Here is a 15,158-nt window from a genome sequence, read left to right as displayed (position 1 = left end):
ATGTTGCTGTTGTTGTTTAGCATTACCTGACATTTTCAGGAGGTAAAATTAAAACTCTTTGGTTTATAACTCTTTGGTTACTCTAAAAGCAGTTTATGTGCTTCTTCATCCAACGTAGACTTACCAAGCTAAATGCTGTCAAATCACAAAAATAATAGAAGATTTGAATTCCTCACACCCAAATACATATTTTAAGATCCCTCAATGAAGAAACCAGCAAAAACTCCAGAACTGTAGACAGGGTGACAAATCTGCTATTGATGGTGATGAATCTGAGCATTTATATGGCGCTTTAGAAACCTTGACGTCCACAAAAAAAATATGTCACAGGACACACTCATGTGTCATGAGAGAATTGAAAGCTTGCCACAGGAATATAAACTAAATGAACAACCAGCAGCTCCCAGGACTTAGCCACTCAACAAAGGAGGCTGCCCAATGCACCTCTGAATGAGTCACTGCTCAGAACATCCCTTCTTCCAGCCAGTCTCCCCAAATAATTCTGCCTCATCTCCTGATACAACAGAATGACAATCTTAAAAACTATTTCAGATTACTCCCATGGGATAAGATGGGGGCAGAGAACCATTTTCCAGTTCAAGGGCCACATAAGTTTATGTGCAACCCCCTGGGAGCCACACAGCAGTGGTACACCACTCTCTATCCTGCTTTGAAAATAACATTCTGCTCCACATCACCACTTATGAATGGTGGGTGTCCCAAAATCAGCATATCTATAACCATTCATGGGTAAGTATCTTCAAGCACGTAAACAGGTCGCTAAGGAACTGAAGGGTTGGTAGGTGCAAAATGCTTCCGGCTCTACCCAGAAAACTATAGGAAGTTGCTTTGTGGATACAATATATGCTCACATCCAACAGGTGCCCTTTTTATAGACTGATTACTTCGGTAGATGATACAGATTACTTCCTTGACTTATAGGAATTCTCCCTGACAACCCAAATCAGGCACCACCCTGTTGTCTTTCTTCTGCAGGCAGCAACCTTCTGTGAGACTCTGTTTTCTCCAGATGTTATTTTTGGTACTTGAAAAAACTATGCCGAGGGGCCAGGGTGTGCGCAGAGAAAGGATTTAAAGCTATAAATTATTTCAAAGGCTCAAGACTTGGAGGCATCATTGAGATTTTACCCAAAGAAGAAATAAGCAGCGTAATACTTTGCTGGATCGGTTTCTAACACAAATGAGAAATGCTGGCATCAGCATCAAAACCTTCTTAAACCCCCTTGAGAAATGTAGGATCATGGATCTGGTTTGGGTCAGGGGCATTAGGGACTGCTGTCCTCTGGATAAAGCATGCAGAAAGTCTGCTGAGTAACCTGGCTTGCAGATAGCAATATGCCCGGCTGACTGGCTAACAAAGGTGATTTCCAGACGACCAGGGAGGAAGTTCTTAGAAAAAGAATAGTTCTCCACAACATTATTCATTATTCATCATCATCATTATCAAGGGCTGCAGTGTTTAATTTGCTTGACTACAAAGCTGCCCCAAGTAACCAGATGCATGCACACATTATCTAAAACCCAAGAAAATTTGCTTTTTTGCTTCAGAACATCTAGTTCAAACTGAACTGATTAATCAAAGCTCATACACTTAAAATTAGTCAAGACTCCTTTTTCAGATGGCATCTGCCTAGCAGTTTATAAAAGGTGCACAACTGAATACAGCAGGTTTGTGTAAACTACTAAGATTTAAAAAAATAAAATAAATAAAATAAAAATTCCAAACCTGCTCATTACCAGAATATTTTTTTTACCACTCCTTGAAACACATTTTCTCTCTATCTGCTGGGCATACATAGCAATTGAAATCTGCAGAGTCCTTTTAAGATCTGCATTTGGGTCCTTCCCAGCAGCCCTGTGGTGAGGTTAATAACATCACCATTTTACAGATGGGGAACTGAGAAATAAGAGACTTGTCATGCGAGACCACCAAAGTGGCGTTCTAAATATTTATGGGGCTGTAAACTCCAGTTCGCCACCATGCATGATTTGGGTAAGCAGGGATAGTCTTGCTTTAAAAACTCCAAAGGAGGCTCAGCAGAGCAAAACTTCAAGCAGGAATGATCAACGATCCGGCAAAGTCACTTTGCAAGCCCTGAAACAAAAGTGTGCCACAAAGAAAGCAATGGTGATCAAAAAGTCTCTCTCGGCAAAATATCATGCCTTTAACAGAAGTTTCGATACCTGATCCACCAGGCACTTCCTTCTTCAGAATCCTACTTCTGATTTTCTAAATGCCCTTTGGATCAAAGAAGTTATCCCTTTATAGCAGGGCACCAAGCAAACTTAAATCTGCTCATTTTCAATCAAATGAACTGCTCATCTCCCTGAGATGCTACAAATTATACCTGTATGCAATTTATACACATGTCATCATACGAAAGGCATGGTACACTGACCCTAACAATGTCTTCCTTTAATACTGATGCTTCCTGTCCCCTTTAAAAAAAAATCATCATAATTCAGTTTGAGGCACTATTGATCAGTTGCACCAGCAGATATGTCCTGGAGTGGTGGTAGCCCAGGAAAGGGTCTTCATCGTGGTGGCCCCTGATTTGTGTCTGGCACCTTCATTATACAGCTTCTGGAAGATGCTGAAGATGCACCGCTTTACCCTGGCCCTTTGATACTTGAGGTGGAAGTTTTTAGTACCCACCTTGTTGTGTGATTGCAAATTGTTTTAAACTTTTTAATATAGTGTTTTAATGCTGTAACATGTCCTGGGACCCCAGGGTGAAGGGCAGGTAATTAATCATATACCTCTAAGCAGTTTACAAGAAGTATCTCTAGACATTCTGAAAAATGCAAAGACCCCTAAAGCTTTCCAGAGTTTTGGGATTAGAGTATTTGCAGCTATTGACACATTTTTCTATCAAAAGCCCTGTCTATACATTTAAAGCAGTATCATGCCACTTTAAGCAGTCATAGTTTCCTGAGAGCTCGTTCAGGGCGCTGAGAGTTGTTAGGAGACCACCATTGTTAGGAGCTACAATTCCAAGAGCTTCCTGGGATTTATAGGTAAACCCCTCAGCACCCTTAAGAAACTACAGTTCCCAGGATTCTTTGGGGGAAAGTGATGACTGTTTAAAGTGCTATGATACAGCTTTAAATGTGTAGTGAAGATGAGGCCAAGCTCTTATCCTTTCATATACCAGAGTTTTTCAAATAATTTGTTAAGATTACAAAGGCATGCAGTCTCAATGCATCTCTGTTATCTTATAAATATCACATCCCCGCCCTTCCAAAAAAACTTTAGCAAAAGGACATTCCCCAACACATATGTGTAACATAAGCATCCACTCTACGGGTCCAGCACTTCCAAAAAAAATCATTTTATTAGTTCCATACATGCTATTGAGTCTGTCTGGTGTTAACATTCCATCTGTACAATGACATCGTATCTTCCTCAAATTCAAAGATAAAGTACATGAACAAAGAGAAGCATATCTGTGGGTGATATCCAATCTTACTCGTACCCAGAGCAGAGGGGTCCCCAAACAATTTTGGCCGGGGGGCACATTTGGACATCTGAGAAACTGTCATGAGACCCACAGAAAATGCATATCACAGAAGAACTGGTGATGCTGGAAATTAACAGACAAACACACACACACACACACCCGCAAAACCCAAATACAACACGAACGGAAAAGCAAGCAACCTTAACATAAGAGAGAAACAATCCCTCTATTATTCTCACTCTGAATTTTTTTGCCCCATTATATTTTCTTGGCGCATCTGTGCAAAGCAAACGCTAAATTTACAAACACTGATAAAATGGATAGAGATTGTTCCCCAATACTTTCATGAACTAGACGTCTTGATTTGGGAGGATTTCAAAAAAAGCCCATGTTACACTAGGGAGGGGACACTCCACATCCACATCTGGACATCCAAATCAAAGTGCAAAGGACCCACAACAGTGACCACGGTTAAATTAAAAAAAAAACCAAGCCAAGAGTCAACACAAGGAGCTCCCTTCTGACAAGACCAAAGGTACATCTAGTTTAGCATCCAATGTGGTCGCCAAACTGATGCTCGTGGGAAGCCCACAAGCAAAAAATGAACACAGATGTGGCCTTCAGCTGCAATTTATTCCAGCCACTGGTATTCCAAGGTTTGTCCTCCTTATGAATACGGAGGGACCACTTAAGTTATCATGCTTATATTTAGCTGTCATGGGGGTTGCAAGGAGCCCTGCTTGGACTGCACCTCTCAGGATCACAAAACAGCTTCATCAGAACACCTGAGCTTTTGCTTCTATGCTTGACCTCATTATCCATTTCCCCTTGATGGATCTCAACTTCCCCTTCCATGACCCACAAATGATCAATCTCAGGTTATCCTCTCTCCATTTTCTAAACCAAATCACATGGACACTTGGCCACATCATTTCCACAGTGATTCATGGTGGTGGTAGCATTATCAACCGATCTATTGGTTCTGATTGCTAGGGTGCAGGTCTCCTTCAATGAAGACTATGGCCATCTGTTCAAGGTTCTTTTAGCTATAATTCCTGCATGGCAAAAAGCTGGAGTAGATGACCTTTGGGTCATTTCCAAAGGCTTCTACAGTATATGCTCCCTGACAGATCAAGAAGCACCATTCCTCTGAAAGCCAGTTTCTGAAGAACACAAACATGGAGAGTTGTTGTTGTTGCTTGAGGACTCCCAACAGACATCTGGTTGTCCATGCTGCGAAACAGGATGGTGGACTCGATGGAGCCTTTGAGGTCTGATCCACCAGGGATTTTCTTATGGACAGAGCAAGCCTGACAACTGAACTCACCACAAAGGCAGTTGTATGTATATTCATTTGCACCAGGACTCAATTAAACCATGTCCCAAACCACTTTTCCCCTACCAGACCTCATTTGACTTGCTCTAAGCTTCACAGCCACAGCGAGCCCTTTCAGACAACCCACTGAATGTGTCCCCAACTACAGATGCCACCCAAGTCAGAATGGGAAAAAAGACATCAGAAGCTTCCAACAACTAAGGGTACTTTCATCCACTGGTTGCAAGGTGAGTCGCTCAGATTCGGTACCCAAATTCCTCCAAAGTGTATCACTGTCAGTCACAGCACAGGGCTTGGTGGTATTTTATCGGACTGACCCTGGGGAAAGGCTGTAGCTCAGTGACAAAGCATCTACTTTGCATACAGAACGTCCCAGTTCCAATGCCCGGCATCTGCAGGTAGGGCTGGGAATGTCCCCTTCTCTGAAACTGTGCAGAGCCACTGCCGGTCAGTGTAGGCAATACTGAGCCAGATGGACTGTTGTCCTGACTCAGTATTAAGCGGCTTCCAACGTTGCCATGCAAGGCAATTTGCAAGCTACATATTTCAACAGATCTTTTCGACGCGCACCTCTCTTCACTAGGTGCCTAACTTCTCCTATATCAACTTCACATTTGTTTTATTTTACAAATGTATAGTGATATATGTGTGTATTAAATTCATAAATGTGCAACATATAAATAGCAGAATCAGTAACAATAGCTAATATACTACCTACACACAATCAGGAAAAAAATTATACAATAACAACAAAGCCAACAGCTTTACAATTAATAAAAATAAAAGGTTCAATCTTACTATCTGTAAAGTTGTTGTCCTGGTAATTCACAAATCATCTTTCAATCGTCTATTGTCTTGGTTTCTAAATTAATGTTTTGTGTAATAAGTTTTGTTTTGTTTTTACCAACAGAACAATATCTCTTTAACTTTTCTGAAATTATTGGAACTTTTGAAGTTTTCCAGGACCCGGCAATACAAATTTCTACAGCTAAGTATTTTTTCATCAGTTCTAGAACTATTAACCAATTTAAAATATCCCAAAATAATATCTTTTGGATGAAGAGGGATATTATATCCTATTTCTTGAATTACATTTCAAACTTTTTTCCAAAAGGGCTATATGTACATGAATGCACACCCAAAGCTATATATACAGTTGCATCCTCCTCAGAATAGAACAGGAACAATTTAGGATTATTATTTTAAAGAGATCTACTCGGAGAAAATATTAGTTGAATGAAATCTAAAAAGCTGCCAAAGCTGATTTTACTTTGCTAACATGATTTACTATTGCTAAATGGATATTTCTTATTTATACGGAGTAAGGAATCATTGAGAAGTTATTTTAAAGCAGTTTTCTTTTCAAATGGGTGATAATATGAAGACCAACTATCAAAAAGAGTTTTCCCTATAATTTCAATATTGTTCTTTTACCTACCTAAATAGTCAAAATAAATACAAGTCTCAAAATTAAGGAAAACTGACGGAAGTGGAAGAAAATGGGAGGCGGGTGAGAATTTGCTAACTAAAAAACATTTCGACTCCAAGAAAGGAGTTGAAATTCCAAGAAAAGAGTTGAAATTAACTCAAGTTATTAAAGCAACATTTCCCCTTTCTGCCAAGAGAGATATTTTAAATCCAGCTTTGACCATCTAGAATATCTTAAGATTCCCATACTTTTTGGCAATCTTTCTGCATGCCTGATTGAGAGATCTATGCAGCCCAGCACTTCCTCCATCACAAACAGTGGTCCAGCTCCTGAATCTATGCACAGCAGAAACTTGCGATTAATGCTTGACATCCCATAAAAAGGTGGTCAGTCTTGCCTCTGTCTTTTCTACTTGAGTACATATAGACATAAGAAGATCCCCGCTGGATCAGGCCAATGGCCCATCTAGAGCAGCATCCTGTTCTCACTGCAGGAAACCAACAGGATTTGAGCACAAGAGCAAATTTCCCCTCCTGTGGTTTCCAGCAACTGGTATTCAGAAGCACCATGGAGTATATTTAGATTCCCATATAGCACAGCCGCATAATCTCACTCGAGATTGACACTGTTAGGCTCAATTAAGCCAACTGGGAATTAAGCTAGAACGTCTACTCAGTTCAGCATCTGCACCCTGTGAAAACATTTATGGGTGAGATGAGCAGAAATTTCAATAAATACCAACTTAAAAATTACATTGGAATATTTTTTGGTGTTTTTATTTCTTTTGATGCTCTTCCACCACCCAAGGTATCTACTGCAAATCTAACTTTGGGGTTTTTCTGTCAGTAAATGGACTGACAATTTAAGGGCTCGATTTCAGCACTTGATTTGGGTCTCGTTATTCCTTTCGGTGCTGAACAATGAAATTAGCAACCAAGATAAAGATCAGCAGAACAGGACCAGCCCTTGCAAGTCCTGCTCCCTTATCTTTAAAGTTTTATTTATGTATGTATGTATGTATGTATGTATGCATGCATGCATGCATGCCCCACATGTCTGGCTGCGTTTCCCTAGCCGCACTGGGCGGCTTCCAACAGAATATTAAAAACACGATAAAACATCAAACATAGTTGTTTATTTCCTTGACATCTGATAGTGACGTTCCACAGGGCGGGCGCCACTACCAAGAAGGCCCTTTTGAAGGCACATTTGAAGTGTATTAATTCCCTTGAAGAATTCTGGGAACTGTAGTTTATCCCTCACATAGACACAATTCCCAGCAACCTTTAACAAACCACAGTTCCGAGAAATGACAGTGTGTACACAGGAACTGGGGACCTTCTGCATGCCAGGCATGTATTCTACCACTGAGCTTCAGCCCTTCCCATGCAGATTTAGTTCTGTAGAAGCCACTTGTTAATTAAATGAATTTAATCTAAAAACGAAACATCCAGAATGCAAAGTTATCAGTACTTTGTTTAAAATGGTGAGTCTGTTTCGAACTAACGAGATTCTTCACATTCACCAAGAAGACAGCACAGAACAACACCGTATCTGAGCAACGAAATCGTTATGCAAAGAAGGGGGTTTAAGCACAAAGCAAACTCAAATAATTAATAAGTTTTGCTGGACTGCACGGCAAGATCTGCGGCTTTCCCAACAGAGAAAGGCCAGACCCCCTTGGGGTTTTCCAAGTGAAAGAAAAATCGGCCTCCTCTTAGCAAATTGCAACTTTTCTTTTCTTGAAATAATAAGTGAACCTTTTCCGTTACAGAGAACTTCTCATAAGGCAAACAGACAGGCAATGTTAGCTCTTATTAGAGATGCAAGCTGCAACTTCAATGCACACCTGAGATTTAGCACAATGGTTTTCAGAATGTTTGAGAGACCTAACACGTAAGACGATAACACTGTTTTCATTTCAGTTCCAGGGAGAGGTCTACCTACTGGGGAATCTGCCTGGCTACCTCCTTTGAGTCCCAGACGCCAACACTATAAAGGACAATGTTTTGGCTGTTTGTTATTTCTTACTCCTTGGTGTCAAGGATGCCACCGTTATCTGTTCTGGACATCCTCCTTCCATTGAATCAGGAGAGATCAGTGGTACCCTATCCTCTTCAAGCAACAAAGCAACCAGAGATAAGAGATGGTTAGCTTAGCAAAACAAAGCAAGGACACAAGAGAGAGTTTATAAAATGATGCACGTTGTGGACAGAGAAGAACAGAGAATTTTTGTATTCCAAGTACTAGAATGTAAGACCCTCCCATGTTGCCTTTCCCAACCCCGTGCCCTCCAGATGTCTTAGTTCTGGAGGGCACCAGTTTGGAAAAGGCTGATTCAATAAAACCTGAATCAGGGCAGGTGAAAGGAAGGACATCTCTGTCCCACCAATATTGTCACAGACCTAAAATATGTGATGGAAGTCAGCTTAAAGGCAGAGTAGAGATCCATCAATGAACACTAAATAAACATCTTTCTTTGCACTTTCGATATTGATTTTGCTTGATTTATGTATTGTTGGTTTTCTTTGTCTTAAAAAAAAAAGTAGGTCTTGTTGTAAATGCCTTATGAAAGCTGCTTTGAGGCCACCTGTGATGGAAAGCAGCATGCAATACCTTTAAATGAATGTAAATAATGTAACAACAATTACGTTGGAAACCCAACACTCAGAGAAAGTATACCTCTGAGTGCTGCTGGAATGAGGCAGTGAAGAGTCCCTTTTCCCTTCAGGCTGGGCTCAGGACTTCCTCTCAGGGCAAGTCTGGTCAGCCGTTGTGGGAAGGCAGCTACTGGACCAGGCAGGCAGACCCTCAGACAGATTCAACGGGACTCCTCTTAGGTTCTTCAGCAGGGGTCGGTAACCTGCAGCTCTCCAGATGTTGCTGGACGGCTGGGAGTTGGAGTCCAACAAGATCTGGAGGGCTACAGGTTCCCCTTCCTTGTTCTTATGAGATGGAAACTCTGGGAGACCGAGATCAGGGTGGGTGTGGAGTGAGACTGCCATCACCTTGGGATGCAGGATGCCATCCTTAGGGCACAAGTTCTTTACGGAAGTAGGCACTAGGTTTGCCAGATGGCTTTGCAACTTCAGAAACTATCCTGTTGGGACTGGGCTCAGGAGGCAATTAAGGAAGGGTGCAAGGGAGATTGTCCTCCCGACAGAACATGGCTAAGAGAATCATGGATGTCTCTTGAATTGTGTGCTGCATCTTTGGCAGGGGCACTGCATCTCCCCAACATCCCCCCTTCTTGGTAGTCCCTATTCAAACCCCACACATTCTTGTGCATCCTGTTCGTGTATCAGATTAATGACAGAACCAACACATAGGTTGCTCTAAGAGTTCATGTTCTTCTAACCGTGGGTCTCTAATTGTTTTTGGTCTGCGACTCCCATCATCCCTAGTCAGCTTAGCAGGTTGTTAGGGACGATGGGTGTTGAAATCCCAAAAGAATCTGGGGACCTAAAGCTGGAAAACACTCATATAAGATGTATGAGATACTCCAAGATAGGCACCCTCTGAACATGGAGGTTCCATTATGCCAAAAGCCGCTGAAAAGGGGTCACCCCCCTCTCTTCCACCATCTTCCTAACCTTTTCTACATGTCGTCTGGGCCCACAAGGCGCTTACATGAGCCCCATCAAACACCATAGGGTTCGCTTCTGAGTCATAAAATCATACAACTATAGAGCTGGAAGGGGTCCAAAGGGTCGTCTAGTCCAACGCCTTGCCAGGCACGACACACCCAGGCTCAGGGGCTGGAAGCTTAGCAACCCACCCCTCCCCGAGAAACATCTGGTGGCCGCGAGTTCCAAAGACGCTCCTGCCCAACCTTTCTTCCTTCGGCCTGTCCTGAGAGACGTCAACCTCGACGGCTGCCTCTCTCAGAACAATGAGTTCCCTCTCGCTTTTTTGGAGGGGGGGAACCCTCTCCCCCGACAGAGAAACAGACAAGAGCAGCCCCCTCCCGCCCCACCAGTACTCACAGCGCGACGGTGGCAGCCGGGAAGGCCGGGCCGGGCAGGCGCTGGAGCCCTCGGGCGGCGCAATCCACGGCGCAGGCGGCGGCCGAGAAGCTCCTGCAGGCGCAGTCGGGGCCGCAGGGTTGGCAGCCGCGGGCGCTGGCCGGCGCCAGCCCGCCGCCCAGCAGGCAGCAGAAGAGGCACCAGCGGGGCCAGCCCGCCGCGGCTCCGTCGGCGGCGGCGTCGAGGCTGCTCCGATGGCTGCGTCGCGGCCGGCTCCCCGCTCTCCGTGGCCGGAGGCAGCGCCGAAGAGGCATCGCTTCAGCGCGTGCATGGCATGGCCGCTCCGGCCGGGCCGCCCCCTCGCCTAGCAGCAGCAACGGCGGCGGCCCATGGCCGGGCCTCCCCGCTGCCTTTTCCGCCGCCGGTGCGCTCCGCCGCTCCGCGCCCCTCCGCCGCGCTCCTCCAGCCGCCTCCTCCTCCTCGCCCGCGGCGCCGCAGCCAGCCAGCCGAGCGGGCCTCGCCTCGTCGTCGTCCAGCACTCCCGCCGTGGCCGTGCAGCGGCAGCCTCCGCCTCCTGGTTCCCCTCCGCCTCCGCCTCCTTCCCAGCCCCGTCGGGGCGCCTCGCCAGCATTCCACAAGCCCCGCTCCAGGAAGGAAATCCAGGCCTGCCCCGGCCAAGGCGGCTCCAGGGCCAGGCGGCGGCGGAGGAGGGAGGCAACCCTGCCAGGCCCCTTCTCGGGGCAGTAGAAGCTGCGCCGCGCTCCGGACTCGCCGGCCAGTCCGACGGCAGCGGCCAGAAGAAGCCCATGCGGCGGCGCCTCTCCCGGGGCGCCCGCGAGAAAGGGCCCCGGGCTCAGTGGAAGAGCATCGTCTGCCCTGCAGGATCAGTCCCCGGAATCTCGCTGCCTGTCAGTGTAGGCAATACTGAGCTAGATGGAGAGATGGGTGCAGCTTACTGGGAGACCATCTGCCTTGCGCGCGGAAGGTCTCGGGTTCAATGGCATGTCCAGGGGCTTAAAAGACTCCCTGCCTGAAACCTTGGAGAACCACTGCCAGTCCGTGTAGGCAATACTGAGCTAGATGGACCAAAGAACTGTCTCCAGATAAATCAGCTTCCTCTGATTCTAAAGCAGGCATGTCCAAAGTCCGTTCCGGGGTCTAATCCGGCCCCTGTAGCAGTTTATTTCCTGGGGTAAAATCGGGGGGGGGGGGAAGCCCAACAACTTCAATCCTCAAAAAAGGTCAACAACTTTGGTCGGCCCTCACGCATGTTCACTTCATCAAATCTGGCCCTCTTTGAAAAAAGATTGGGCACCTCAAAGAGCGCAGCACAATTAGAGCCCCTCTTTCAATCCTCAGCACTTCCTGGTAGGGCAGGAAAGCCTCTATCTGCAGAGGCACTGCCAACCAGTGTAGGAAATATTGAGCTAAATGGACTAAATGTCTGGCTCAGTGTAATGCTGTGATTTGTGGGAGAGCATCTACTTTCTGTGCAGAAAATCCCAGGTTCAATCTCGCATGACATTTCCAGGTAACATTCCCTGCCTGGACAGTTGCTGCCCATCAGTGTAGACAATATGGAGCTAAGTAGACCAATTATCTGTGTCAATGTAAAAAGGTTTCCCATTTTCCAGCCTCTGGTTCTGTTGCCTCTGGTAGGGCATCTGCTTTGCATGCATAAATGTCCCAGGTTCATCTGCAGGTAGGGCTAGGAATGCCCCCTGCTTGTAAACGCTGGAGAGCAGCTGCCAGTCAGTGCAGACAATAATGAGCTATAGCAAGTGGCCCATTGCTCTGACTCATTGTAAGCTTCCTATGTTCTTTATGTTCAGAGAAAGACAACAGCCTTCCCCTCCTGTTCCTGCACTCAGTATCCGGTGCTCAGACTGCTCCAGAATGTGGATGCTCAGCATCCTGTGACCAGCAAGCACATCCAGGAGAATTTCAAGCTGTTGGTCTTTTCGAGTGGGATTCCATTTTTCATTTCATTTCATATATTTTGTATAGTAGGCGGTTCGTATACCACAAAGATCACACATCCTATAACAATCCCATCCAATGCAAGTAAGTCATAATAAAAATAGATGACTGTAAAATAAACCTATACCAAATAAAGTAATATTCAATAATTCATTCAGATTATACTTTTGCACCATAAAATTAACCCTCAAAATATCAATAAATAATAATTAAACAAAAATTCACTCCCGGCAGTCACAATAAATCATTACTAGGCTATAATCAATTAAAAAAACACAGCAAAATAACAACAAATCATAAAATACCACAGTACATAAAAGACTGTAAAAAGATCAAACTGAGCAGCAACGCACATAGCTTATTAAATTACAAAATGCACATATGGGTGAATTTGGGTTGTGCAATTAGCTACCCAGCTAAGTTCAAGGTGCTGTTACTGGCCGCATACCTAAAGCATCCTCTCATCCCTTGTATCCCCAACCAATCACTGTGCTGGGCAGGTGAGGGCCTCCTGCAGGTGCCATCTCACCAGGAGTTCGGATCTGTACAATATGGTAACTAGGCCTGTAGTGTCCTGGCGCTGACCCTTTGGCATTCCCTCCCGTTAAATATTAGACAGGCACCATCTCTTTTGCCAGCTGAAGACCTTCATCTTCCAACAAACCTTTTAACTGGATATATTTATCCCAGTCTGCATTGGAACCAAGTTTTAACTTTTCCTATATGGAATTGTTTTTAAATGCTTGCATTTTTTCAAAAATATATTTTTAAAAAGTGTTTTATATCTGGAACTGTTCTAAATGGTTTTTACACTTTCCTAGTCTTAATGGCTGTTTTATTGGTTTTATTGGTTTTATAATTGTTTTATAATTGTTATTGTCGTTACCCGTCCTGGGTCCTTACGGTAAAGGGCAGATAAATAAAATAAATAAAGGCTGGCACATGGAGATTGGATATTAGCATGTGCAAGTGAAACCCTGCAGCAAAATGTTGCAGTGTGGGCAGCTTTATCTTCCGGGTTTCAGCTACTGCACTTCATTCCTATTCCACAGTTTTCTGATTCCACCAGAACCAGATACTCCATCCTGAATCTTCCAAAATTCAGCTTTGCTGGATGTCTCCAGGTTCTAGTGTTATGTGAGAAGGAGAAAAATGCTTCTCCATGCCAAGCTTAATTTTATATGCTTCTATCATGCTTTCTCCTACTTGCCTTTTCTCTAAACTGAAAAGCTCCGAATGTGCCTTTAGGTCTTGCCCTGGAACCACTCTTGTCCAGATTCGCCACAAAAAAACAAATTAGCAAAAGGAAGGCAGTTCCAGACCATACAGGAGAAACAGAAGAGAGAACATAATTCACATCCAAGATGCACCTTTCTTTTAAAAAGCAAGCTTAAACTCTTTGCATTTATTTTGGAGAGAATGCAACACCAGGGCCACACACCAATTTCCTGCTGGAAAATTGTACCTTCCCTGGCTGGTCTAAATGGTACCTTTGCAGGCCAATAATAGCCGGGGTGGGGGCAGGGGCAGAGTGAGAGAGAGAGACTTTTGGAAGGAAACACATGCCCTCCCCCCAAAAAAAAATCAGACTGGGAGTATGTTCTGGATTGAGGGCCTTGATAATAATATATAAATATAAATATAAAATATTTATACCCCGCCCATCTGGCTGGGTTTCCCTAGCCACTCTCGGCGGCTCCCAACAGAATATTAAAAACATTATCAAACATCAAACATTAAAAACTTCTCTAAACAGGGCTGCCTTCAGATGTCTTCTAAAAGTCAGATAGTTGTTTATTTCCTTGACATCTGGTGGGAGGGCATTCCACAGGGCAAGCACCACTACTGAGAAGGCCCTCTGCCTGGTTCCCTGTAACCTTACTACTCGCAGTGAGGGAACCGCCAGAAGGCCCTCGGAGCTGGACCTCAGTGTCCGGGCTGAACGATACCCTACCACTGAGGCAACAGAATCATAGGCTGGAACATGGAAAACCGTTTTTACACTGACTCAGATAATTGGCTCAATATTGTCTACATTGATGGGCAGCAACTGTATTTCTTTATATACTTGAGACCAGACTAGTGAAACCCAAGGACATTATTTTTTTTGTTTCACCACGTGGTGGCAGATGACTATCAGCGTTGAACGAAGTAAAATTAACCGTCTGCCTAGAGAGAAAGCTGCCTCGGGCATAGCAGGGGATGCAAATTGGCCACTGCCAATCCAAATAGTTTGGACTACAACTCCCATCAGCCCCAGGGAGCAGGGGCACCTGGAGCCAGGGGTTGGTGGTAGCATGGCTGTGGTTGGCCGGAGCTGATGGGAGTACAAAACATATGGAAGGCACCAGGTTGACGAAGGCTGACATGAGTCAGTCATGGAGAAAGTAGCATGCCGCCTTGGGACATCTTGGGAAAACCCCCAAGACAACAGACTCATTCTCAGCAACATGGGCGCCTTTATTTCTTTTGTTAATCAGGAAGGTGGTGGGACACAAGTCCTTGCCAGATATACACGTTCATGGGACTCATTAAAGGTTCATCAAAATTTTTAATAGCATCCAGAGGTGAAGGATGCTCCATTTACAGTAAGTCCCCAAGATGTCTTAAACAAGAGAAACACAAAAATATCATATAGAAATCCTTCTCCTCACCTTTACCTGAGATTCGATGCTGCCTTGACTTACTACATATGGCTATGCTGTTCAGGTGTGTTTATGCTGTATATGTTATTTTGGAGCATCCATTTCTTATAATTAACGTTTTTTAAAAAACAAAATATATGTCTGCTTACGCCACATGGGGGCAGATGTCTCCAAATAGTAAAACATGAAAGAATTGCAGCGACAAAACTATCCCCTGCTGGCTCTTTCGTTCATATGGTATTGGTAATTCCAGCCTGGCTGGCTGCCATTTTGCATCCCAGTTCCAGGTTTGTTCCAGGGAATTGCCATGCAGGGGCAAGC

General features: G+C 44.5%; 1 protein-coding gene across 1 annotated transcript in view; it reads right to left on the bottom strand.

Moving 5' to 3' along the window:
- Positions 1-11,363, bottom strand: part of PKD1 (polycystin 1, transient receptor potential channel interacting) — a 109,409-nt gene extending 98,046 nt beyond the window's left edge. Inside the window, 2 exon segments of the mRNA XM_083712033.1 lie at positions 10,234-10,663; positions 10,666-11,363. Of these exon segments, the coding sequence (XP_083568159.1) occupies positions 10,234-10,663; positions 10,666-11,020 (785 nt within the window). The 5' untranslated portion in view covers positions 11,021-11,363.
- Positions 11,364-15,158: the final 3,795 nt, after the last annotated feature.

The sequence above is a fragment of the Podarcis gaigeae genome (genome assembly GCF_964106915.1).
Source record: "Podarcis gaigeae genome assembly, chromosome: 14".
Classification (NCBI taxonomy): domain Eukaryota; kingdom Metazoa; phylum Chordata; class Lepidosauria; order Squamata; family Lacertidae; genus Podarcis; species Podarcis gaigeae.
This window is presented reverse-complemented; position numbering and strand designations above follow the sequence as displayed.